At 34.2% G+C, this 23,192-nt stretch overlaps 4 protein-coding genes and 1 long non-coding RNA gene across 10 annotated transcripts; 2 read left to right on the plus strand and 3 right to left on the minus strand.

Annotated features, from left to right (window-relative positions):
• Window positions 1-2,368: 2,368 nt before the first annotated feature.
• LOC105434636 lies at window positions 2,369-3,260 on the plus strand. Its single transcript, XR_968740.2, has 2 exons — window positions 2,369-2,557; window positions 2,718-3,260. It is a non-coding gene; the product is annotated as an uncharacterized LOC105434636 (long non-coding RNA).
• Window positions 3,239-8,925, minus strand: LOC101204959 (meiosis-specific protein ASY1). Of its 3 annotated transcripts, XR_004214297.1 has the most exons (23): window positions 8,682-8,923; window positions 8,509-8,565; window positions 7,757-7,853; window positions 7,606-7,674; window positions 7,441-7,533; window positions 7,124-7,250; window positions 6,955-7,024; window positions 6,806-6,847; window positions 6,410-6,538; window positions 6,207-6,320; window positions 6,056-6,098; window positions 5,924-5,971; window positions 5,520-5,644; window positions 5,422-5,434; window positions 5,202-5,278; window positions 4,982-5,080; window positions 4,609-4,759; window positions 4,426-4,502; window positions 4,287-4,332; window positions 4,043-4,185; window positions 3,763-3,891; window positions 3,570-3,677; window positions 3,239-3,474 (listed from the first exon to the last, which is right to left on the minus strand). XR_004214297.1 is itself a non-coding variant. In XM_031880537.1 (22 exons), exons 1-22 carry the CDS (start codon window positions 8,682-8,684, stop codon window positions 3,624-3,626), a joined length of 1,806 nt encoding a protein of 601 aa, XP_031736397.1. In that variant the 5' UTR covers window positions 8,685-8,924; the 3' UTR covers window positions 3,494-3,623. The 3 variants fall into 3 exon arrangements, 1 of the variants encoding a protein (XP_031736397.1); XR_004214298.1 differs by lacking the exon at window positions 5,924-5,971 and having other exon boundaries at window positions 8,682-8,925; XM_031880537.1 differs by lacking the exon at window positions 3,239-3,474 and having other exon boundaries at window positions 3,494-3,677; window positions 8,682-8,924.
• Window positions 8,926-9,550: 625 nt separating this feature from the next.
• LOC105434637 (CTD small phosphatase-like protein 2) lies at window positions 9,551-13,676 on the minus strand. Of its 3 annotated transcripts, none has more exons than XM_011651223.2 (8): window positions 13,359-13,676; window positions 12,179-12,393; window positions 11,622-11,755; window positions 11,421-11,517; window positions 11,208-11,312; window positions 10,844-11,119; window positions 10,205-10,542; window positions 9,551-10,129 (listed from the first exon to the last, which is right to left on the minus strand). In XM_011651223.2, the coding sequence occupies exons 2-8, from the start codon at window positions 12,333-12,335 to the stop codon at window positions 9,896-9,898; spliced, it is 1,341 nt and encodes a 446-aa protein (XP_011649525.1). In that variant the 5' UTR covers window positions 12,336-12,393; window positions 13,359-13,676; the 3' UTR covers window positions 9,551-9,895. The 3 variants fall into 3 exon arrangements, with proteins under 3 accessions (XP_011649525.1, XP_011649526.1, XP_031737238.1); XM_011651224.2 differs by having other exon boundaries at window positions 13,413-13,667; XM_031881378.1 differs by having other exon boundaries at window positions 12,179-12,422; window positions 13,359-13,652.
• A 2,482-nt stretch (window positions 13,677-16,158) lies between these two features.
• LOC101219886 (mitochondrial import receptor subunit TOM20) lies at window positions 16,159-19,115 on the minus strand. The gene is made up of 6 exons (XM_004142885.3): window positions 18,842-19,115; window positions 18,544-18,622; window positions 18,270-18,439; window positions 18,133-18,180; window positions 16,839-16,934; window positions 16,159-16,730 (listed from the first exon to the last, which is right to left on the minus strand). The coding sequence occupies exons 1-6, from the start codon at window positions 18,938-18,940 to the stop codon at window positions 16,608-16,610; spliced, it is 615 nt and encodes a 204-aa protein (XP_004142933.1). The 5' UTR covers window positions 18,941-19,115; the 3' UTR covers window positions 16,159-16,607.
• A 441-nt stretch (window positions 19,116-19,556) lies between these two features.
• LOC101219645 (mitochondrial carrier protein CoAc1) lies at window positions 19,557-23,098 on the plus strand. 2 transcript variants are annotated; one of them, XM_011651225.2, is made up of 8 exons: window positions 19,557-19,805; window positions 20,195-20,650; window positions 21,236-21,321; window positions 21,409-21,616; window positions 21,849-21,978; window positions 22,067-22,251; window positions 22,360-22,488; window positions 22,759-23,098. In XM_011651225.2, the coding sequence occupies exons 2-8, from the start codon at window positions 20,459-20,461 to the stop codon at window positions 22,861-22,863; spliced, it is 1,035 nt and encodes a 344-aa protein (XP_011649527.1). In that variant the 5' UTR covers window positions 19,557-19,805; window positions 20,195-20,458; the 3' UTR covers window positions 22,864-23,098. The 2 variants fall into 2 exon arrangements, with proteins under 2 accessions (XP_011649527.1, XP_004142932.1); XM_004142884.3 differs by having other exon boundaries at window positions 19,558-19,805; window positions 20,141-20,650.
• Window positions 23,099-23,192: the final 94 nt, after the last annotated feature.

A 23,192-nucleotide genomic window follows, 5' to 3' on the forward strand; every position in this document is an offset into this window, starting at 1 on the left:
ATTTTAGTTGGTAAAATACACTTTCAATTGAGTTGGGTTAGAAAATTGAACACAGACATTTTAATTGATAAAATACACTTTCAATTAGGTCATGTTCACTCTAACTAAGATTATAGAAATTCTTAATAGAGTGCACTTTTTTTTATAAGTAGAAATCTTTTTCTTCTAGTGCTCTGGTAGATATTAAAGCTTCGTGAAGAATAAAATCCAAAATGAAGAAAAGAAAAATCTCATTTCAAGTGAGAAAGGGAATTGGGAATCCTTCCGTCTTCCACTTGGGTCTCCAAGTACAAAATTTATAAAAGCACAAATGATTAAAGGATAATAGAAAGAGATATTTTTAAAATAGTAAAATAAATTAAAATATTTTGCATATTAAAATATTTTAAATCAAATAAAAAAATATTGAATTAAAATATTTAAAATAAATTAAACAATTCCTGATTGAATTCAAATAGAACAAAAAAACTGTTAAAAGTTAAAATCTTGTAATTAAAGTTTGAAGGAAAATAAAAACAAGTGAATGTAACATAGAACAAAATAATGATATTCTAGTCTTAATTTTCATTTTGGGTGCTAACAAACTGTTTTCCTACCATTTTTCATCAAATATTCTAAGCATTTTTTATATAGTAATAAAACATCGAAATGTGACAAGGTAACTTTCGAAATATATTTTTTTAAAAAAATAGAGTAAGGTTGCTTTTAAATATAGTTAACCGTAAATATTTTACCATCAGTATTAAATTGACTTTATTTACGATTATACTTTTAAATTTTTAAAATTTAAAATTAAGTCTTCCAACTTTATTCAAATTCTAAAATTAGACTTTTAAACTAAGATAATTGTATAAATTATATTGATTATATAAGTTTAAGAAGAAAGACATTAAGAAGCCTAAGAATGACAGTATTCGTTAATAGATGATTAGAATTGGATGGGAACTATGACCTAGTCTATTAGAGAATACCAATAAACTCTCTAATAACTACTCTATAGGATAGTTGCGTCCAATAATTCCTTGAAATCAGCTGAATCAATCAGTTGGTCTATTAGTTTCTTTATTTTTTCTTTCTTGACTTCTTTCTGCACACCTAACCATGGTCTACGATAGAGTTGGAACATAAGAACGACATTGTCTCAGATTCACAAAATAGAATATAGAAATGTAAATTTGGTACTTTTTTAAAACTACCTTTGGTTAATATTTTAAAATTTGCAAGATTAAATGAATAAAAAGTTTGAACATCTTTCTGCACTCAAAAAGATTTCTAGATCTAGTTCTCCTTCCTCGTAATTAGCAGTGAAGCAGAAGGAAAAGGAAGAAAGAGAACGGAGGAATTCTTGGAAGAAGGGCAGTCGGGAAGGATTTGGGGCCAGGGGTGAGGATTTGTTGGGCTACATAGGAGTGGGTCGAGTTAAGTAGAGGTAGGCCCATTCCCGGGCCTATGATCAGGAACCATATATCAGAGGGTCGGTCTTAGTTTGAATTCAACGTCACGTAGGAATTCGAATTTCTTATTGAATGAAATTTTAACCTCACCATCTTATATGGGACTATACAAAATATAGGTCTCAAACAATGTAATCTTCTTACCATTAATGTTTTGAAGGGATAGTTACAAATTTAGCAATTAAATTTAAATTAATTAAGTATATTACACAATTTCAAAAAATTTGTAAATATAGTAAAAATTTGTCAAATTCTATCAATGATATAAATCTATCACTAATAGATCATGTTACAAATATTGGTTATCACTAATATATCATATGAAATCTATCACTAATAGATCATGTTACAAATATTGGTTATCACTAATATATCATATGAAATCTATCAGTGATAGTTTTGTTATATTTGCAATTTTTTAAAAATATTGATATATTATTAATTCTTAATTATTATTGCTAAAATAGTAATTCATTGCAATTTTTTTTTTTTTTTAAGAAAACCTTAGTCAGCTTCAATTTTTGCTCAATCAATGTGCTGGTATTGTTAATTTTTCTTTAAAGAATCTTAATTAGCATCAATTTTTGGAGTAAATAAATTTCTAGTACTACTTAGGTTGAAAAATTATTTGACACAAAAGTACGATATAAAATATGGGTGGGCTCTATATAACTAATAAATAATAAATTACATGTTAGTATGTATTGTAGTACTATATTTTTTTTTCTCATATTTAACACATTTATCATGCCATGTAAACAATAATATGTCCCATCATTTTTCTGTTTTTATTTAACCTTTTTGTAGTGGAAGAGATCTTTTAAAATTATCTTTAAAAAATCAAGCTAAAAAGTTACATTTTCAAAACTTAGGAATTAAAATGAACCATTATAAAACTTAGGGAACAAAAAAATTATTTTTCTTTTTTTTTTTAAAAAAATAACTTTTCCAAAACTAATCTTGAAGAAAGTAAATCACACACCCAACATGAGACCTTTCACTCGGAACTGCCCAACTCAACGAGTCCCTCAGGTGAGTCGAAGAACCACCAAGGAGAGTCGTAGAAGCAGGCAGGTACACTACCAAGCACTTCATACGCTAAAGTATGTCCCACTTCAACTCCTTTCATCCCAGCATCTATTTACTTAATTATATTTCAGTCTAATCCATTATTTTGTTTTATTTCTTCACGACAAATTTTCAGATCCTTCGTTTATTTATATTTATGTCTCTCTCTTTCTCTTCTGAAGTTGGTTTTTTTAGTTTTGAAGTTAAAATAAGATCAGGAAGAGAGAAGAAGATAAAGTTCGTAGAAAATTTAATACCGAGAGTATGATGGAAGATTTAGAGAGCAATTGAAGACCAAAGAGATATGGAGTTACCCGCTGCGACCTTATGGGTTCTGGACCTTCAAGCCACAACTCACAGCTCCATTTGGATGCTCAAATCAGCCAGGCGCCTGGTCGCAGGGACTCCTATCATGATCTCCTCCAGCAAAAGCTAAGACAATTCCAAATTATTTATTGAATGTTAATTGTAAGTTTTTCCTCCAGCAAATCTATCACATTTCCAAAGTATTAATTTTCAGCTTATGCTTATTTTTCAATGCTTTCCTCATCTTTGGTTAGCTTTTCTTCATCAGAATGGTTCTTTTCAGTAATTTCTTCAGAGGTGGTTGCTTTTTGTTGCTAGTTTTATATTCCTTCTCACTTGAAGGAAGGTCTAGAAAAAACTGTTTCTAATGTGCATTGACATTAAGGGATACAAACAGCATATGAACAAAATGTTGAAAGATTTTGTTGTAAATTCTTGATTGCCATGAACAAAGGGAGCGAATTATAATGAAATGTCAAATGTTCAAACTGTATGATATGAAAATTTTCTAACACTAACATTCAATTACTAAGACGGAACAAATCAAAGTTCATAGATTCTGTGTCTATTTCTTCGTCTACCTGAAAACGTCGGGTTGTTGCAAAATAAGAATCTTGGAATTGTATTCCACATTCCACAACATAACCTAAGAGAGCAAGGGAAAATTAATAATCCAAGGATAATGATACGTTCATCAAGGTGTAGAAAGTTATTATGATATTGATCCATTTCAAGAATTACCGGTTGAATAAAGAGAATACGGTCGAACAAGTCAGATATTTAAAGCCAGGCTTTTCACTGGTCTTGAGATTTCTGTCGCTTTATGTACTGAAGGATGGGATCTTTAACCTTCAAGAACAACAAGATTTTTTTTTTTTTTCTCATTCACGTCTCATATCGGATATTCCTTTTGAATTAATAAATTAGGAAGTACCGTGCTTGTCTTTCTAGATCGTTTATCTTGAGTAGATTTTTCCAAGTCCATCTCATCAAGGTGGTTTGCAATTCCATTCACTCTAATATTATCATTTCCTGGCACAAAACTTTCTCTGGACGCAGCTGGCTGCAAGATTAGTAATATCAGAAAAAAAATTGTAGTACACGTTCAGTTCATATTTAACAGGCCATCGGTCCCACATTATTTGTCGAATATGGACGGAAACGAATGGGAAAAGTCAGTAGAGTAGTTGGGTAAAAGCTTCAGAAGCACTTACCACAGGCGTGCTTGTGGGAGTGTTTCCAAGGTCCTTAGATTTCGAACCATATTGGTTTGTGTCTGATGTCACCCTCATGCGCGTTAAATCTGATCCAATTGAACGGAGGATACCGCAAGTGGACATGTCCTTGTGGTTGATATCTGAGAAAACAGAAACTTTGTTACCGTAAAAGCACTGATAGAGATGGGACCATTTTTGGTGGAATCGGATTTCAAGAATTCAAAAGTTTACAGTCACCAACCCATCTTGTTGTTGGACTTTTCATATGGTCCATACGAATCGATTTCCTGTGGGAAAAAAAATAAAAAAATTAGTGTTGAAAAGTAGAAAACACGAAATGCGTACGTGAGGAGTGGTCGAAAGAGGTTTTGAATTGTTACCATGTCTTCATAGTTCAGTATTTTCTTTACTTCTTTCAACTTTTTTTCAGCCAAATCTGAGTGAATCACACGTTTGCCTGATTGTGAAAATAGGGATAATGATTTGCTCATTAGTAAGGCAAGTGTTGAGATACTTTAAAATAAAGCTAATACTACTGAATTTTCAAGATGGTGAATATGTACCCAGTCTTCGGCTCCCTTTGGCTTCAACAAAACCATCGCGAATCATCTCATCGATTAATTTACGAACTTTGCTTAGACTGGCCTCTCCTTCAAGCTTGTTTTGAAGTTTTGCAACCGTCACATAACTCATTTGAAGAGTGTGATATAAAGCCTGAAAATAAAGAAATCAAAGAGTCAAAAATAAAATGTGGATTATTGAGCGTATTCAAATTCCACTGATTCAGCTCAGGAGTATGCAAAAAAACGAGAGTAGAGTTGTAAAGAACGAATATATGATAAATAAAATCATGATTTTTATTCAGTGACATAGAAGATGTAGCTATACTGAAATAGATTCTTGCAGAGAATGGTTGAATGAAATAAGTTTGACTACCTTCACATACAGGAGATCGTGGGCTGTGGTATTGATACCAACTTTGTCAATTTGACCATCATGTTCTTCTTTCACCAAGTCGAATTCATAGTCAAATGCCTGATTCAATTGATGTTTCCAACAGATTGAGCATAAAAAAAATAACATTCAGTCATCAATTATGCACACGAGTTTATCATAAAGACTGACTGATGAACAAATAAAACAGGATGATAACAACCTTCTGCCTGTCGATGTTGTAAGAATCCCTTCCAGTTTTGGTTAAAACACCTTCGTTAACAAGTTTTCCCATAATTTCTGTAATCCAATCAAAAGATTTAGTTGTCTTAAGAAATCTATAATAATAATAATAATACATGATCTAGCACATCCGTGGATTTAACCATCAAGTAAACTTAGCTCTCTCCATTTATAAATTTAACAAGGGAAGATTCCTATACCTTCGGTTAAAACCTGCACCCAAATGAAAAATAGATCAATTTCATTTTTAAGTAAATAACAGTTATTGAGCAGACAGTTTGAGCAACAAGGTCCCTACAACCGAAATATCCGGAAAATTTGAAAGAACATCAGTAATTTCTAATTTGTCGTATTGGTAACCATTGATCCAGTCCTTCACCCTCGTTAACTGCTGTTCATCTTCCTCTGGGTCCTGAGTATCATCTGCACAAAATACGACTTCTCAACTAAAAATTCTTCTGGAGAAAGGCCAATAAACTGGGAAATACCGCATTGTTGGAAGGTTCTATTGCCAAAGTAATTGTTGCAAATGCAGAAAACGTGAAGAGTTATAGGAAATACGTCGAAAAACAATTTGTGGATTTTCTTAAATTCGTATCAAATATTACAATATCATTCTGCTTCTCGTTTCTAGCTGCTGATCTCACTGAAAATGTAGAAGTTTATACCAAAAGATAAGAACACGCATTCATTACATTCTACCTTCATCAACTTTGCTAGTATTATCTTGTTCTTGTTGTTCTAGCTTTTCTGTGAAGAATATGTTAGTTATTTACAGTGACAACTAGAATGAACGTAGATATATTATGAAAAACTTTTGTAACAGCGGACAACCTCTTGGTACAACAATATAATCGCCTTCTGGGGAAGGGTCAACCTGTTTATGGAAGAGAAACATTGTCACGTGCTTTAGGGCATCTTGAAGTTAAGTTGACAAAACTTAGCTCTGAAAACAGCCATTTAGGTTGGACTAGGATTATTTCACCTCACTGTCAGTGTCAGAAAACCCGTTCCTTTGTTCTGAGTCAGCTCCTAAGCTAACTTCAATCTCATCATTATCATCATTTTCATCCTCACATGGATCAAGCACGCTCTTTACCTGTAAATTTGACAAGCAATAAAAAATAAGTCATCTATCGATCATGTGCATTAGCAATTGTTTCATCTCAATAAATTTGAATTCCTTACTTTGAGAGCTAAAACAAAATGCTTGCTGTTTACGTTTCCAACCTCCATTCTTAATGGACTTTTAGTCCAGGGATGATGTCCCTCTTCCTCGGTGCAACTCCTGAAGAATGGAGGCTCATAATCGACTGGCTGCAATAATATAATCATAATTACTAATTTCACAGAACGGGGATTTTGTTCTGAAGGAGAGAATATCAAACTGTCAAAAGAAAGTGAACGAGCGAGCCTTGTCTGTATGTAGCACTACAAATTAACAATTGATTGGCCAGTATAACGCGGTTGAACTATCAGCAAGAAAAATAAGTCACGATAGCGTGTGAACTACAAATGTCGTTCCCAACGATTGAATGAAACAAACGTTGAATAATTTGGAAAAGAGCATGTCAAGAAACATACCGTAACATCATCATAGTAGAGGAGTTTCATCAATATGGTGCGCTGAGATGAAGTATCAATCAAGTTTATGACAAACATGGTGTCTTGTAATACTTACATTATAGAAACTTCAATGCTCTCATTAAATTATGATTTCTTTAGGCCTTTACCTCATCGGGCATCTTATCCAATGTTCTCATCAGTTGAACCAATGTGCGGACCATCTTACAGGCAGAACTCCTGAAGTTCAAGTTATTGTCACATATCCCACCGCCAATATTAAAAAAAAATGTAAGGGAAAGATATATTGCAACATTTAACCTTCGATTAGATCAATACCTCATCTGGTTGGGAGTTATTTCGGCCGTGGAGTTGCACTTGAACGTTCCTCCCAGTTTCTTATTTCCAGTGCGAGTGACATTCATTGATACCTCTTGACTATCAGAACTGGAGTAGCTGAAAGAAACTGTAGGCAAGGACTTAATAAGTATCGAACTGAAGAATTGCTAGAAATATATTAACTCACTGGAACAACGGTAAATTTTCAACGTCAAAGAACTAAACATATCATTTTGCCAAACAAATCACCATCTCTTTTGGCAGGATAAAACAGAATATTGAAGAGATGTGAAGAGAAAAAAATCGAGAGAGCTTACAAGCATATTCCTCAATCATTGGCCCTTCCACCGCCTCGCATACGCAGAAGAGAAGCGTTTTAAGGTATTTCCGCTGCAGCGCATCATATACACCTGAAGAGACGTAAAAAAATAATTATAACTTGGAAACATAAAATATATATAATAAGGCTAAACTTGGCATGCCTTTTTCCATCCAGTCAATCAATCTCCGAGACTCTGCATCCATCGGCATAAGCTTCTTGATCTTCATCTCTGTCAACAAATCGAATTCATTATCAAATGAATAGTTGCTCTTATAGGAACTGAAGAAACCTGTTGGTAAAAATCAGCGTACCTAAAGCAGGAACTGACTTATCGTTGAAATACTTTTCTGGAAAAAGACCTCTAATGTAACTGATATTGAATATAGCGATGCGCAGTAAATTCCTCGTCTGAAGCCAGGAAACACAAACAAGGTCCATCAAATCCAATTTCTTACAATTATCGATGTTAAAATATTTGAATTACATAATGAGAGTGCTCGTATCTTGTTAATTTTTGGCCACGAAAAACAGAGCATCGATTGGAAGTTAAGAAGTTAAATACTACGGAAGAAATTTTCGCACGTCGAAAATAAAAGATTTAAAAAGATTCGAGTAATTTTCTTCATCGTGTGTGATTTCGATCCGATCAGCCACCAAAATTGATTATGCATTGCAGTCTTAAGCAATTCACTGAAATAGGACGTGTAGTTCCTTTTCTATAACAACACTCATCTTCATTTCCGACTTATACAAGTAACCAGTCTACAGAAAATTCTCTATGAGACTATAATCTAAACATAGTTTAAACGGACATTCATGTTTGTAAGTATGACTAAAATAGTGAAATAACTGCTATCTCAGTCTAGCAGGAGTTGAGAAATTACGAAATAAAAAATGCATCAGATTAACGCGAGGATAGCAAGCTACATTCGATAACAAGCCAAACAAACAGATTCGAGTTCAGGTATAAGTTCCATGATAATCCGCGAAGAAAACTTCAAATACATTTCCAGAACACAAGATAACGAATCAACGAAACAAAGCAGGTTTCGAAGGAACTGACCAGGAGTAGAGAATCCTGCTCCGTGATCTCTGCTTCCTTCAACTTCTGTGCAACAACCTGGAAGAACTCATTCGTTTGTGTAAGAGGTAAGAAAATAAGTTAAGCAGATATATAATTCCAATCAAGCAAGAAAAAGTATATATGTATATTCATAGAGAGCTTGTTGAAATCACCATGTTTTTCAGTAATTGAAAGGAAATGAAGAAGCGGAGGGGGAGAGATGTCTTCCAGAGATGGGATTCCAATTTTTGAAATAGTAGAAAATGAAATTGTGCTGATAAAGTGTTGGCGGGAGATGAAGAAGTGAAAGGTACCGTTTTATAGAAAGATTAAAAATCTTAACCATGGTTACGAAATTAACCGGCATTGGTTTACCGAGGGCTTAAGAGGAGGGGGAGAGATGCCTTCAGTTTTTAGTAATTACTCAATTATTATCACAACTTTTATCTATACACTTGCTTTAAAGGATTTTTCAAAAATAAAAAAAAAAAAAAATGGACAAAACCACAAAATTCATTACCCAATAACTATTACTATTAGTTAGGTTACGTGGTTTCAAATATTTACATTTTACATTCGTAACAAAAAGAAATAAAACTGTAATAAATTTTATTCGTACACCGTAAATAATTTGTCAAATTTTTTATTTTTGAAAAAAATCCTTCTTTTTTATCTTTTCAAAACGTATTTTCCAAATTTAAGTTATAGTTTTAGGTTTACCGCTTTGCTGATTAATTATAATTTGTTGTCAATTTACAATATTCATGGCCATTATTTTGCTTTCTATTCTTAAGATAAAAGCTCGGTTTTTAAGTATAAGAAGAAAACTATTTACTCCTTATGGTAAAAATTACTAAAGAACCAAACCTCCACTTTGTAATTTAAATATTTTTACCAACCATCATTTTTGACAATTCTCCTTTTTCTTTTTAACAAATTTGTGTCCATCAACTTATTTTTTGTTTAGAATGGTTTATGGATCTAAATAAAATTGAAAACAGTTAATGAGAACATTAGCAAGCAATTCAAGGAATCATCTTGATGACAAAGAAGCCGTAAAGCCAAGGGCAATTTAAATTCACCAAGTGAAAACATTCTTCAATCCAGCTACTGAACACATGAAAGAAATATACATTTATATATTCTCCCAAAAACTCACCTATCCAAGTATTTGGAGGAATATGGCAGCATCTCTCAAATCGAACACTGGCACCTGATATTATGAATTCCTTTTTCTTTTTCTTTTTTGCTCCAATTGAACTAAGAAACTTCCTTTTCCTTGTCGATTGGGAAAAATAAATAAATCTAAAAATACTCTAAGAAGAAAGCGAATGAGTTAAATAGGGAGAATATTGTTAGTTCTTATTCCAACAACCTTCACAAAATCTTAATACATATTAGAGGCTTGCATTTCAAAGGGGTCTCTATTTGAATTCAGTGAAGGATAAACGGCAGCAGCAATCTTTTGTCTAAGGTTGAACTTTTTAGCAATAAGTGGTCTGACGTCTTCAACTCCCACCAGTGTTTCCAAAAATGGAAGTAGTAAAAGCAACTCTTTATCTGATCTATCATCAAACCAGCTCTCTATTGGTATTCCATTGTCCACTTGAAACCCAAACGCCTGAAAATAAAATACATCAATATAGAATACTTCTAGCTTCAGCCAAGAAAATATAAGAAAGATAGTTGCAGTTACCTGTGGAGAATTATCGACAATAATAACACGTGCCAGATCACGCCCAAGAACGGATAAATCTTTGAGGTAATTTCCATCCACGAAAACACATGATTCGCGGAAAACACGATGTCGGAATATTTTCCTCTTTGGATCAAGAACATTCAGGAGCTGCTCTGCATAAATACTCTGACTAGCTGTAAATATGATAATCTCGAAATGTCGGGCAACCGCTTCCATGAAATCTCTGAGATAAGGCCGGCATCGAACGTAAACTGTATGCTCCTGGAGGTTGAAATTTACAGGAAATGTAAAATCAGCATCGACACATGGCTCAAGTGTAGAATGCACCAGAGTTTCTGCAAAATGAATGTTGCATAGTGGGTTATTATTAAATTCTAGAACATGTAAATTTAACAGGCTCCAAGCTGAGGAACAACTGATAAAATAATGAAAATTGGCATCAGCACAAGAGAATAGGATGGATTAATTAATCCACGAAGTTATATAGTAAACTTCAACTACCCACCACTCATGTTGCATGGTAAAAAATGGTAAATGTTAAAGTAAAAAGTGAGCATATTTAAGAAAAATCTACGCAATAACCAGTCTACACGCATCAAATGTAACAAGCAGCATATCGGTTGTAAGACTTGTTACCATCCAAGTCCAAAACAAGAGTCGTGGGAGGACAACTCCGAGTCTGTTTTGGTAGTAGCATAGGTCGATAAGTGGGGACAACTGCTGATAAAGCAGGTAGATTCTTGATGAAGAAGTAAGGATCAAAATCATCTATTTCTTCATATTCATCATCTTGAACATGAACTTCAGCTGCCATAGTATCATGGGCATGTTCATCGACACACTCCAGCTTAGAGTTCTTCATGGCAAGATATATAGCTGATACTTCAGATGATAGACCAGCATCCCCTAGATCTGCATTATGGAAACAAATTCCTTGAACCTAACAGTTATACACAACTAAATTTCATACATATAAAAAAAAAAAAAGGTGTGGCCTTACTGTAATTCTTATCTTGATCACCATGAACTATGTATTCTGAGTTATTTAGTTTGGTATCAGAATGGAACCCTTGATCTTCACCTTGAAAGAATTTAATAAACTCAACTGGAAAGAAATTGAAAAAGTAAATTAAATAAAAAAATCCACGCATGTCAAGGAATAATTTTAACTCCAACGGAAAATATGTCCTCCATGAAATAATTCATTGTCTACCTCCATTATGGGCTTCTCCTCCATCATGAGCAGATACATGAAATGAAGGAGAAAATATGGTTTCCGATGCACAGTTCTCAATGCCATCATTATAAGCCTGCCAAATGAATTACAGATGTAATGCCATCAATAAAAAATAGTGAATCAATCCCTCCCGCCATAACCAATTAAGAAAGAAGAGTATACTCATGAATAAGTTACCTTGAAGCCCAAGGTAGAACCATCAGTTGCATCATGATCCAAACAAGCACCAGAAGTCTCATTGCGTAGAAAATCATATTTAATGTTTAAATCTGTTAGAACATCTTCTTCGTTCTTTTTTGATGGAAAGCAACCTGAAAACGAGACAAATTCTTAACAAAATTGGCAGTAATATCTCTTCGGGAGTAAACTGAATTTGAATTAGATTCATTCTTCCAGTGGGCTAAGGATAGTAATTTTATAAATAAAAACCATGGTTGTGTGAAATCTAAATGAGATCTGTTTTAATTATATTTACATATCAACTACATTGGACAAGATGTGAAATAATAAACATATTCAAAATTGATATAGACAACATAAAGAAACTTCATCCATTACTAAATGACACGAGAATAGATTGTTCAAGAGCAGTAAATACAAGTCAGAAATGAAGAGTGAGAGATGCAAACTCAATTGAGACTAGATGCTCAAGACATACATAGATTTCCACCTACCAAAGAAAAGAGAAACTCTTGTAAAAAACTTTAGTTAATAGGCAGAAATTAGTAGCTTACCAACAGTGCGTTTTCTAGCAGAGGATGTTATTAGTTCACTTATATTCTTCTCTACAACTTGCAACGTTTCTGAATATTTTCTCTGAGATCGTAAGACCTTGGGACTGACAAGCTCTCGACCAGTATTTCTCCCATGACTTTTTTTCTTCGTCTGCATTTTTGAAATTGATGGGAAGAAGTTCCTATCTCAAGAAGTCACTCGATATGTGTGCCCACTTGATTTTGGGAGCAATCAATAAATTAGCTAATGAATGATCATAAAAAATAAGTAAAGATTGATACAGGCTGTTATAATGAAATTCAGATAACTAATGACTTGCTCTTTCAACAAAGAAGAATATAATTATAATTAATTCTAAAAAGATCATATTATGTAGGAACAAGAAGACTGTCACCTCGTTCCATTTTAAACAAAAAACAAATACAAAGATCATATTGTAAGCTAATTAAGTATCAGCTTACAATAGATCCCGAGCCCTATAGAACAAGCACGTGTTAACATTCTAAACGTGAAAAAAATGATATTTATCATTGCATAAAAATCGAAGTTTCAAGCACAGAGCATATATCCACTAGTAAGTAGTACAAATGACATCCAGTTAAAATCTAGCAGCCCTCAGCTCTGTACACATCTATCTAAAGAATAATATTTGAAAAGAGACCTCTGAGTGGAGCTGCTTTAGAAACTTATAACTGTAATTGATAGCACTAAAGCTGGTAATGATCTAAGTTCTAAGAAAAATCCCACCCAGTTATACACCGTGTACCATGTAATAATTAAATCACCAACGCAATTGCAGACTTGCAAATTTGAAAATGAAGCACTCAATACATAGGACACACTAATTGAGAGCATTAAAGCTGTTAGAGCAAAATCGAAGAAATTTAAATTCAAAACTGTTTTAGGGTTTACAACAAGAACTTTCAAATACGACTAACCCTCGGTACAATCAGCAATTGAAATATCCGAAATAAATAAATATAATCACTAAAAACGCAGCATCTAATAATGAGTAAAACCCACAATCCATTATCTGAAAAAACAAAGTACGACACAGAGAAATAGAGATCATTAAAATCAATAAATGATACCAAAATTGGGGTTGAAGGAATCTAAATAGAGTACACAGAATCAACATATAACAACGCTGAAAGCCACTAAATCAAAGTTAAAGAGCACCTGAAGCAAAAATTGAAGCAGGAAGAAGATCAGAAAGCGGGGGAAGCAGCTTACTTAGTTTGACTGAAAATGAAATCGAATGAGGAAAAAGAAGGATAATATTAGCTCAAAAAAGACATTGAAGGAGAGATCGAGCTGAAGCTCGAGCAATCAGAAGAAACCCTAGTCTGGTTTAAGCAGAGAGCAAAAACAGAGGTTTGGATTTTGGAAGTTTGGAGGTTTTCCCTCCAATGAAAGCGAAAAGAGAGAGGGAAAGCAGAGGGATCGAAAATTATTTTCGTTCGGACAAAAGGATGAGAAGATAAATAAGTATAATTATTTTTATTTTAAAGACTCTTGTAGCTCGTCCTTTGCCTACTCGCGGTTTACGTCAAAAGTACGATACTCGCTTTCTTTTTCTGCCACGTAATGCTAAAGATGAATTGGATCCACAACTTCATTAATGGACCTCGATTGCCATTTTTCTTATTTGACTTTTGTACACTTTGATATTGATAGGTACCCTCTATTTTCTAAATATTTAAGACAACCTCTAATTACTCTTTTTTTTTTTTTAAACTATTGTTTTGTGGAATTATATTTATTTACTGATATGTTTTTGTGTTGTGTATGGGTCTTTAAAATGTTAATTTATGACTTTATGTGGGGTTTTTTTTTGGGTGTGGAGGCATATGGGAATAAAGAGAAAATGTTGGGGAGGTATTTGGGAAAATAGAAAAGTAAGGGGGGCTGGAGGTGAAAATTTCAAAATTGGTTGCAACCAATGCCTCGTTGGAGGAATCTTTTTTGAAATTTCAAAAATTGAGCGCCGCACAAAAACACACAGCTGCTCTGCCGTACCTTCTCAGCCGTTCGCTCATGAACTTTTGAACTCAAGTTACTCGACGTGGCAATGTGGATTATTGCCACGTGTAGGGATCAGATCGCTTTTTTTAAAAAAATCGATATGGGCAGTTTTTGGTAGGACGGTGTTGTTGGGCCAAATCATGTATACCAGTACGTCATATTTTTCTTTTTTTAGTTAGTCTATTCCCAAAAAAATTGAAAATTAAATATAAGAATTAGGGTTTTGGGAAAATTCCAACCTCTGAGATGTGAATTATGAATTACCATCCTATGTTGGTATTGGCATGGACGTTTCTTTTATTGTTTATAGTTTTGAAAAATTTTGGCTTTAGTCATTCACTTCCTATGAAAACTTATTGACCAACGTTCTAATTCTCCTATATCTTTTGCAGCTTTCACTTCTTCAAACTACGATTTCTATTGTTGATAGAGAAATCTTTGATCAATGATAGAAGAATATCCATTTTGTATCATATCGAAGAAATTTATGGGTTCGGATCGAAGAAACAATATCACTTATCATTATCAAATGAGATAGTTACAAATTTAGCAATTAAATTCAAAATAATTGAGTATATAACAACATTTTTAAAAAATTGCAAATATAGCAAAATTTGTGATCATACGAGTGTAATAGTTTTACTATATTTGTATTTTTTTTTTAAATGTCATCTATTGCAATTACCCTTATCAAAATTAATTGCAAATCATTTTCTATCCACGAGGATCCAAAACATAGCACCTTCTACTTCTAATGGGTCATGAACTAGATCAAAATCATTATCAACGAGTTCATAAAAATTGATCCCATTTTTTTTCATCGAATCCGGATAGAGGTATTGAACCCGGCAAAACAACTCAAAAGACGAAGAAGTATCGTTAATTTCTTTATAATCATTTCAAGTTTGAAGTACCAGTTGTACAAATAAGAACGTGATTGTCAAATTTTAATATTTTCCAAACATAGACTAAGAACGTGATTGTCAAATTTTAATATTTTCCAAACATAGACGATGACATACACGCAGAATAAGTAAACATCAACGGATTATTTTTCTAAACTTTAATTGTAATCATTTCTAAACTTTAATTGTAATCAATTTTGCACCCCTCGTCCGAACTTATTTTGTACAAAAATTGGGAAGTCTACATAAAATCTTCCAAGTTTTGAAAATTAAAATTAAAATTAAAAATTACACTACTTAGGAACAAACCTATAATAAAATATTGAAATATAAAAATTCATCTTTTTACGACTTATTCCAAAACCCTAAAATACACAATTATATAATATTGCTACTAATATCTTGAAAGAGTCGAGATTGAAAATTTCTTCAACCTTTGATATTTTAAATCAATTTCCAGAGCTAATAATTATTCCTAACTTGAATATAACTGATTTGGTTACATTATTCCTCTACCAAAAAAGTGGAAATGGGCCAACTAAGTATACCTTCCAAAATTCAAGTCTACACATTCACGGATCGTTTTATTATGCTATTCATGAAATGTCTATACTAAAATGAGTTTTATTCTTTCTTTCCATAGTTGTTTACATAAAAAATTTAAGATGCCTACCTGACATGAGAAAGTTCTGTTCTTTTTTAAATCATCATTAACACTGAAACAACTGATCTGATACATCAAGTTTATAATGGAATTTCCACAAACTTTCTCAAAGGGTTAACCATTACAATAACTTTCTCTATTCTTTGGGACAAAGATGCTACTAAGATTGGGTAGATTTCAATTTCGAGACTATAAATTTAGGTGAATACATGCGTTCAGTTCATGGTCTTTTAACATCAAGTTCAGACTAAAACCAACCGAATCTAGCCATCAAAATGCAAGTTCTAAAACTACAAAAACCAGTGAACATTCTCACAGCTGAAATTCTTCATATGATAAGGATGCTTGTTACCAAAGGAATACCAAAAAGCAAAAGGCTAAAAAGTGAATGAATCGACATAGAAACACTACTCAACCAATTACAAAAACGAATAAACATTCTCCCAGTTGAAATTCTTCATATAATCAGGCTGCTTGTTACCACAGGAATACCAAAAGGCAAAAGTCTAAAAATGGAATGATTAATATCATTCAACTAAACCAACTACAAGTTCAAATATTTTATATCTTTGATAAAAGAAAAAAAATGATACAGCAAATTTGAGATTTTGGCTAATTATCAACTAAACAAAAATGATCTCAAAGCTAAACCAGGTACACTAGAAATGAGAAACACTTTTACGAGTTAAATACCAGGAAGAAGGCAGGTATTCTGCATCACAATGAAGAGATTCTTTTTCATTGTAGCCTGTTGGGCACTTCCATGAGGGGCAGGGCATACCCTCAAAGAGACTTTAAGGAAGAGTAGGTTTGCAGTTCCAGAATCTAAAAGTTTCACCTCGAAGGAGGAGGTGGAACATGAGATTTTGTCATTCCAACCCATGCAACGATTCCAACAGCAAGGATGACCCATCCAAATATGTCATACTTTAGATCGCTGCTCTTCTTCTTGGAACTCTGGTGTTTATGAATTGAACCACAACAAAGAAAACAACAAACAAACTTCATTAGCAGATGGACCATATGCTTTGCCAAAAGAGGAGAAAAAGCTCCATGACTAGTAACCTTTGGGTTTGAAGCAGCAGTAGCTCCCCCGCCTGAAGACCCTGCACTCTGTTGACTGGTACCATGCTTGTGGATCTCCGAATGGAACCCCGGTGCCTGAGGCAACATAACATCAGATAATGACAATACTTTCAGTTTCTACATCCCTGTAGGAACTTATCAGTCATTAATTCAGTAAAACATGAGATAAGATATGACAACTCCTCCATCCTATATGGGATTAATATCTATGTCTCATTCCCATTCCTCATCTCCATTCAATGTCATTTTTTTTCTGTGGAGCACCATCACCATCTAGAACCCAAAAGAGAAAAATAAAGGATTCAACAGTACCTTCCAATACTAGTCAAATTTTCATCAAACATTAACCCATATCTAACCAACCAGAGCACCCAAAATATAGTAACAAAAGCATTGACCCTAAAGTTTTTCAACCTTCTCTGCAAAGACAGTGAGCAGAAATATTTGAAGGAAACATGACAGAAAAACACTCGCTTGTATTGAACATAATTATATCCCCACTGATCTTTCGAATAATATATATAATTATATGATGGAATCCAGAAACTAAGAGAATTCTACTTTTATTGATAATAGATTCAAACAGAATCTAGGTTACACACACTAAAGCTGTAAATCCTCTCCTGTTATCCTATCTCTCAAGGAAGAACAGAAATCTACTCCTTCAAAGTTTCTAACTCCCTTTTCCCTCCCAACATTTTTTCTTTATTTATACTAACCTAACTCACACGTGTCACTCTACACACGTGCCGTGCCACTACCCTTCTTCCCTCTCCTACTATATTGATATAGTATCGGAGGTCTATCATTATACCAATACACTATATTAACAGTGACAATGCTTAAGAATATTCTGAACTTCCTAGACAAATTGATTAAATTACTTTCCAGAAAGTTACGATGGCACTATGATGATCGAAATTTTTCTTAGACTCTATCAACAATGACATGAAAATTTAGGTGGATAGAGGAAGAGGATTTTACCACATAAGCACAACCTACCCCGCTTTAATGGGTCATCCCCAATCCAATCTAAACTCTATTATGCATGTGGCTTAAAAAACCCAAAGATTAAAACCAAGTAAAACTAACAGTAAGAAATGGACCCCATAGTTACTAATACCACACTGTCCTAGAGCACCAACTACCGAACCTACAAAGTATAGAGAAACAAAAAGGCGCTGCACTGTAGATTTTATCTCTGAAGTAAATCACTTCCAAGAAATTCAATGCAAACTGAAAATCAAATGACAGAGTTATATTATATCCTCACCTTTGCAGCGACTTCCAGGGACTTGTGATATAGTTCATTACCAGGATCCTGAGGAAAAAAATCTCAACTATTTAGAATCAATTAATGTTTAATGAATTCAAAAGTCAGACTAATTCAATCAAATCCACATATATCACCTCATCTAGTGCCTTCTGAAAACACTCCTGTGCTTTATCGAAATAGACTTGGGCCTCATCCCTATCGGGAGTCAGAAAAGCTTGTGAAGTGTGAGCATTTCCAATACACCAAAGAGCATCATGCTTCGTGGGATTAATAGTCAAAGCTTCCTCCAGCTTCTCAACAGCGTCTGCAATATCAAATTGAGTTTGTTCTCGTTCGTATTCGTTAGTTCATCATTGAATATTACAGCCAATCCATATTCTTAAACATTTAGTAGGGCAATGAAAATACCTTTGATCATATTTTTGGAATCAGAAACACTCTGAAATTGAGATAACTCAAGCAATGCTCCTCCCCACTTGGTCAAATTCTGGAAAAAAAAAACACATAAAAGGAACGATAAGACGACAGGATACCATTTCCAACAGCTTAAGTTACCCTTCCCGGAAAACAGTAATTCAGCACATACACACAACGAAAATTGGTGATGGATATCAAGTTCAACGATAAGTAAAAGCAGATAAAGATATAATAAAAAACACGAAACGAGATAATAGATGAGGGATGAAAGAAAGAAAGAAGGAAATACATCGGCATCAAGTGGGTTGGCGGCGTAGTTAGCTTCGGCGGTTTTTCGAGTGTGCTCGAAGAGAAGAAGACGATCAAAATCATCCTGAGAAAACTCCATGGTTGAGGACTGGATTCCGACGACAAGCTAGGAAGTAAGATTTGAGCTCCGAGCAGAGAAACAGAGCTTCTCAATGGCGATTTCGGAACGAATGACTACACAACCGGTAGGGTTCCGAGTCATAGAGATTTTGTTTTGGGCCAAATTTCGTCTGAAGAGGCCCATTTCGATAATTGTGGTTGAAAAAATATCTTTTATTCCCTCTTTATATAATTCTTAAGCTTAAGTCATAAAATTGCTTGGTAAACATCAAATTTAAACTATATATTTAATTTCATTATCATATTTCCATGATAAAAGTAAATCGAGGGTGCAGATAGATATGGGATGGTTAAAAATATATTTAAAATTGATTTTATTGTCTGTTAAAACAAATTCTTGCTAAATATTTTTAAACTTTTGGTAAAACGCAATCTAATTTACTTTGAATTCCACTGACGAATGTAAAGTTGGCCACGTAGTCATGATTAAGAAAAGAAGGGAAAAACAGGTCCGTTTGATTCGGTCAACAGTGAACGTGGCAGACACGTGGACAACCGAAGTTGGGGGCCCAGGGAAGGTCTGACTATAGCCGATTCTCCAACGCATCACGTTTCCGAGAAGAAATAGGGAAAAACAAATTTTTAAATCCCATTAAGAAACGCATCGAAAGAACAAACCAATCCAGATTCAAGAGAGAGGAAGATCCAGAGAGAGGCGACGGAGTAGACGGGGGATTCGGCGTAGCCGCTAGGAAAGATTTCCTTTCCCCTTGCGGTGAAGAAGAACGGTTTCTGATTATATATATGGTAGTTTTACTAAGATTTTCACAAGGAACTGCGATTTGTACTGCCCCTTCTCCCGTCACCATTCAGTCAAATCACGAGTGAGTTCTTCCCGTTTTCTTGTTGTTTGTTTTTTCATCCTTTGTGCTTGATTGGATTTTCTCTTTTCGATGTATTTCATTGTTTTGATTGGTTCTTCCTGGGGGGTTTTGGGTAGTTTGTAATTTCAATTCGCAAAATTTTTCTGCAAATGGGTTTTTGTTTTTATCGAAATATCTTAATTAGGGGTTCAAAAGGTTTTGATTGGGTGGGATTTGTATTGGGTTGCGGGAGTTTTTCGTGTTGCTTTTCTTTCCTGTACGAGTTTGTTGTGATGAATAATTCTTTACGATTATGGTGATCGATTTCTGATGGGGGATTTGTATCTCTTTGATAGATTGATGGGGGCTTTGTTATAATTGAAGCGGTTTGGAATATATTTGGTCTGCAGGCTCAGCTTCATTGTTCCTGTGGATGTATCTTGTCGTCTTTCAAGAAGAAGATTGGCTTGTGAATTTGCCCGAATCCTTACTGGGTATTCTCAGGCCGCCTTGTCCATCTATTGAGAGAAAGGCTTTCTCACATTGTGTTCAAAGAGATAGATGGGATAAAGAGTTCTTTAAACTGCAGAGCGGATAATATCAATTTGTTGCTGTGAGATCGCTTTTTAAGTTGTTTTGGTTTTGAGCAGTTGTAAGATTTTGGCTTGTCCAAAATGAATCCCTCTCAAGGGTCTACTTTGTCCGCAAATGTTGCGGGGTTCGTTGATGGTTCGTCTGCAAAAAGAGAAGTCTCGTACATCGATAGTCTACCCATTTACGTTAAAGAGCTGATAGCTGGTGGTGCTGCTGGTGCCTTTGCCAAGACTGCTGTTGCACCCTTAGAACGGATTAAGATACTCTTGCAGGTGATTTTCCTGTTGGTTACTTTAGACACTTTATTTAATTATACTGCTAATTTTCTTTTATATGCATGCTCCTTAGAATTCAAAGACACAGTTATAGAACCTATTTTCTTTCATCTGTATGGATGAAAATCTTGCAAGACTCTGGGATGGGTATGAAGAATGAGGAACCAATTCTTGAACTACGCCTATTGACCACTTTTTTCAACCTCTAGAGGGCTTTGCATATCTCAAGGTCATTTCAGACAAAAAGGGTTTTAAGTTATTAAGTTTTCAACTTGAAGCTAAAATCGAATCTTTGTAGGCTCATAATCGGGCCATACTTGGGTAGTGATGAATTTGTTTTTCCAAGAAGTACAGTTCGTTTTTTTAAGTTATTGTTCGCACTTTGACATAAGTGAGCCTATGATCCAATACCAAATGGTTTTAGGATACCAACCCCAGTGTTTAGGTTATGTGGCTAACATGAAAATGATCAAGTCTTGATAGGTTTTTTAAATTTGATCAGTAGACAACATGTTCGAGTTTCAACCTAGATAAAATATTTTTGGCTTTCTGTTCTGACCTCTGTGTTGTGAACATTGACAGACTAGAACTGAAGGATTTCATTCTCTTGGTGTCTTTCAATCTTTGAAGAAGGTGCTGAAGCATGAGGGTGTTCGTGGATTCTATAAGTAAGTTCAGAAGTTTGTCCAGTTTCGCCTTTACTTTGTTTAAACCTATTTCCTTTGAAAATAAGTTATCTACTTTTTATGCTTTAGGGGAAATGGAGCTAGCGTTGTTCGGATTATTCCTTATGCAGCTCTTCATTTCATGACGTATGAGCAGTATAGATGTTGGATCTTGAATAACTACCCAGGCTTAGGTGTTGGGCCTCATATTGATCTTTTAGCTGGTTCAGTAGCTGGAGGAACAGCTGTTTTATGTACATATCCCTTGGACCTGGCACGAACAAAACTGGCTTACCAGGTATATGATGTTTTCAGTGTCCTTTTTATGAAAAATAAATACCCTCCCCCTTTTTGTGTCCCCATTTGTAGTAATCTTTCAGTTCATGCATATTACCTCTTACACATACATTCAAGGTATAATCAGTTTCTTGTTCAACAGATTTATTCTGTCAAGCACTCTGAAGTAGACTGGTTGTATCTTTTTTTGGATCTTTTTTATACATCTAACTGTTTGTCTTTTTGTGATACAGACTACTGACACAAGAATGAGGAACTCTGGTTTAAGAAGTTATCACTCTCAACCTGCCTACAATGGCATCAAGGACGTTCTAGTGCGTGTTTATAGCGCTGGTGGAGCACGTGGCCTCTATCGTGGTGTAGGTGTGTCTCCGATGTCACCACTTCAGTTTATGCTATAACTTGATTTTTTTTTTCTTTTTGAAAATTGAGCTTACCATGTATCCAACAGGTCCAACACTAACTGGAATCCTTCCTTATGCTGGCTTGAAGTTTTACGTTTACGAGAAACTGAAAAGTCATGTTCCTGAGGAGCATCAGAGTTCCATTGTGATGCGACTATCTTGTGGAGCTCTAGCTGGATTATTGGGGCAAACGTTCACGTATCCCTTGGACGTCGTTAGAAGACAAATGCAGGTACTATTCTTGATCATTTTCAAACAGCTTTGTTTTAAGAGTTTTTATCTTCATGTCAATTTCTTTGGAAACTGAACTGAACAAATCCAATTTGGTGTGCCATAAAAGGTTGGAGATATGCCATCTTCACTTAACGGTCAAGTCAGATTTAGGAATTCGATAGAAGGTCTTAAGATGATCGTCCGTAACCAAGGATGGAGACAATTGTTCGCTGGATTGAGCATTAACTATATTAAGGTAACAGTTAAGATTGAAACATCAAAATCTAAATTTTAATAGTATTAAGATTGAAACATCAAAATCTAGATTTTAATAGTATTAAGATTGAAACATCAAAATCTAAATTTTAATAGTATTAAGATTGAAACATCAAAATCTAAATTTTAATAGTATTAAGATTGAAACATCAAAATCTAAATTTTAATAGCAGATAAGAACAGTGTAACTTTTATCTATGGATGTAACTGCTAACTGTACGTATAATTCTTCCATTTTATGGATTGGCAGATTGTTCCTTCTGTGGCCATTGGGTTTGCAGCATATGATAGCATGAAGATATGGCTCCGAATCCCGCCTCGGCAGAAGACGCAGTCCATTTCTTCTGCTTCATAAAACAAAGCTCTCTAATGTTGAGCCCTCTTTAGATTTCCCTTGTAACTGGTCTACTGTTGCGTACGGTTGTGACTTTCACATGTTCTTGAATCTATAACGGGATTTAGTCTTAATTCTGTGTGGGCATTCTGTGCTTAGATTTTGTTTTCTCTTGCAATTGGGAAGCTCTGAATTTTGGATATTCGTTTCTAAAATTTTTGCTTTTGAATTTTTAATATCGATTTGATTTTCTTGAGTGAGTGGCTTTTATTACATCAAGTCTCTTGATAGATTTAAGAATAAAAATAAATTTAGCTTAATCAGCAAGCATGAATGTATTTCTGGTTACT

The sequence above is a fragment of the Cucumis sativus genome, chromosome 2, assembly GCF_000004075.3.
Source record: "Cucumis sativus cultivar 9930 chromosome 2, Cucumber_9930_V3, whole genome shotgun sequence".
NCBI lineage: Eukaryota > Viridiplantae > Streptophyta > Magnoliopsida > Cucurbitales > Cucurbitaceae > Cucumis > Cucumis sativus.

Coding starts and splice junctions, on each gene's coding strand:
- LOC101219886 (XM_004142885.3), bottom strand. CDS start 18,940: ATGGAGTTTTCTCAGGATGATTTTGATCGTCTTCTTCTCTTCGAGCAC. Junction 18,623..18,841: donor CCAACCCACTTGATGCCGAT/GTATTTCCTTCT, acceptor TTTTTTTTCCAG/AATTTGACCAAGTGGGGAGG. Junction 16,731..16,838: donor CTGCTGCTTCAAACCCAAAG/GTTACTAGTCAT, acceptor CATAAACACCAG/AGTTCCAAGAAGAAGAGCAG.
- LOC101219645 (XM_011651225.2), top strand. CDS start 20,459: ATGAATCCCTCTCAAGGGTCTACTTTGTCCGCAAATGTTGCGGGGTTC. Junction 21,322..21,408: donor GGTGTTCGTGGATTCTATAA/GTAAGTTCAGAA, acceptor TTTATGCTTTAG/GGGAAATGGAGCTAGCGTTG. Junction 22,252..22,359: donor TCGTTAGAAGACAAATGCAG/GTACTATTCTTG, acceptor GTGCCATAAAAG/GTTGGAGATATGCCATCTTC.
- LOC105434637 (XM_011651223.2), bottom strand. CDS start 12,335: ATGCAGACGAAGAAAAAAAGTCATGGGAGAAATACTGGTCGAGAGCTT. Junction 11,518..11,621: donor GTTCTACCTTGGGCTTCAAG/GTAACTTATTCA, acceptor TTCATTTGGCAG/GCTTATAATGATGGCATTGA. Junction 10,130..10,204: donor TTGTCGATAATTCTCCACAG/GTAACTGCAACT, acceptor TTTTATTTTCAG/GCGTTTGGGTTTCAAGTGGA.
- LOC101204959 (XM_031880537.1), bottom strand. Junction 7,675..7,756: donor TAAGTCAGTTCCTGCTTTAG/GTACGCTGATTT, acceptor ATTTGTTGACAG/AGATGAAGATCAAGAAGCTT. Junction 4,503..4,608: donor CAAAGGGAGCCGAAGACTGG/GTACATATTCAC, acceptor TTTCACAATCAG/GCAAACGTGTGATTCACTCA.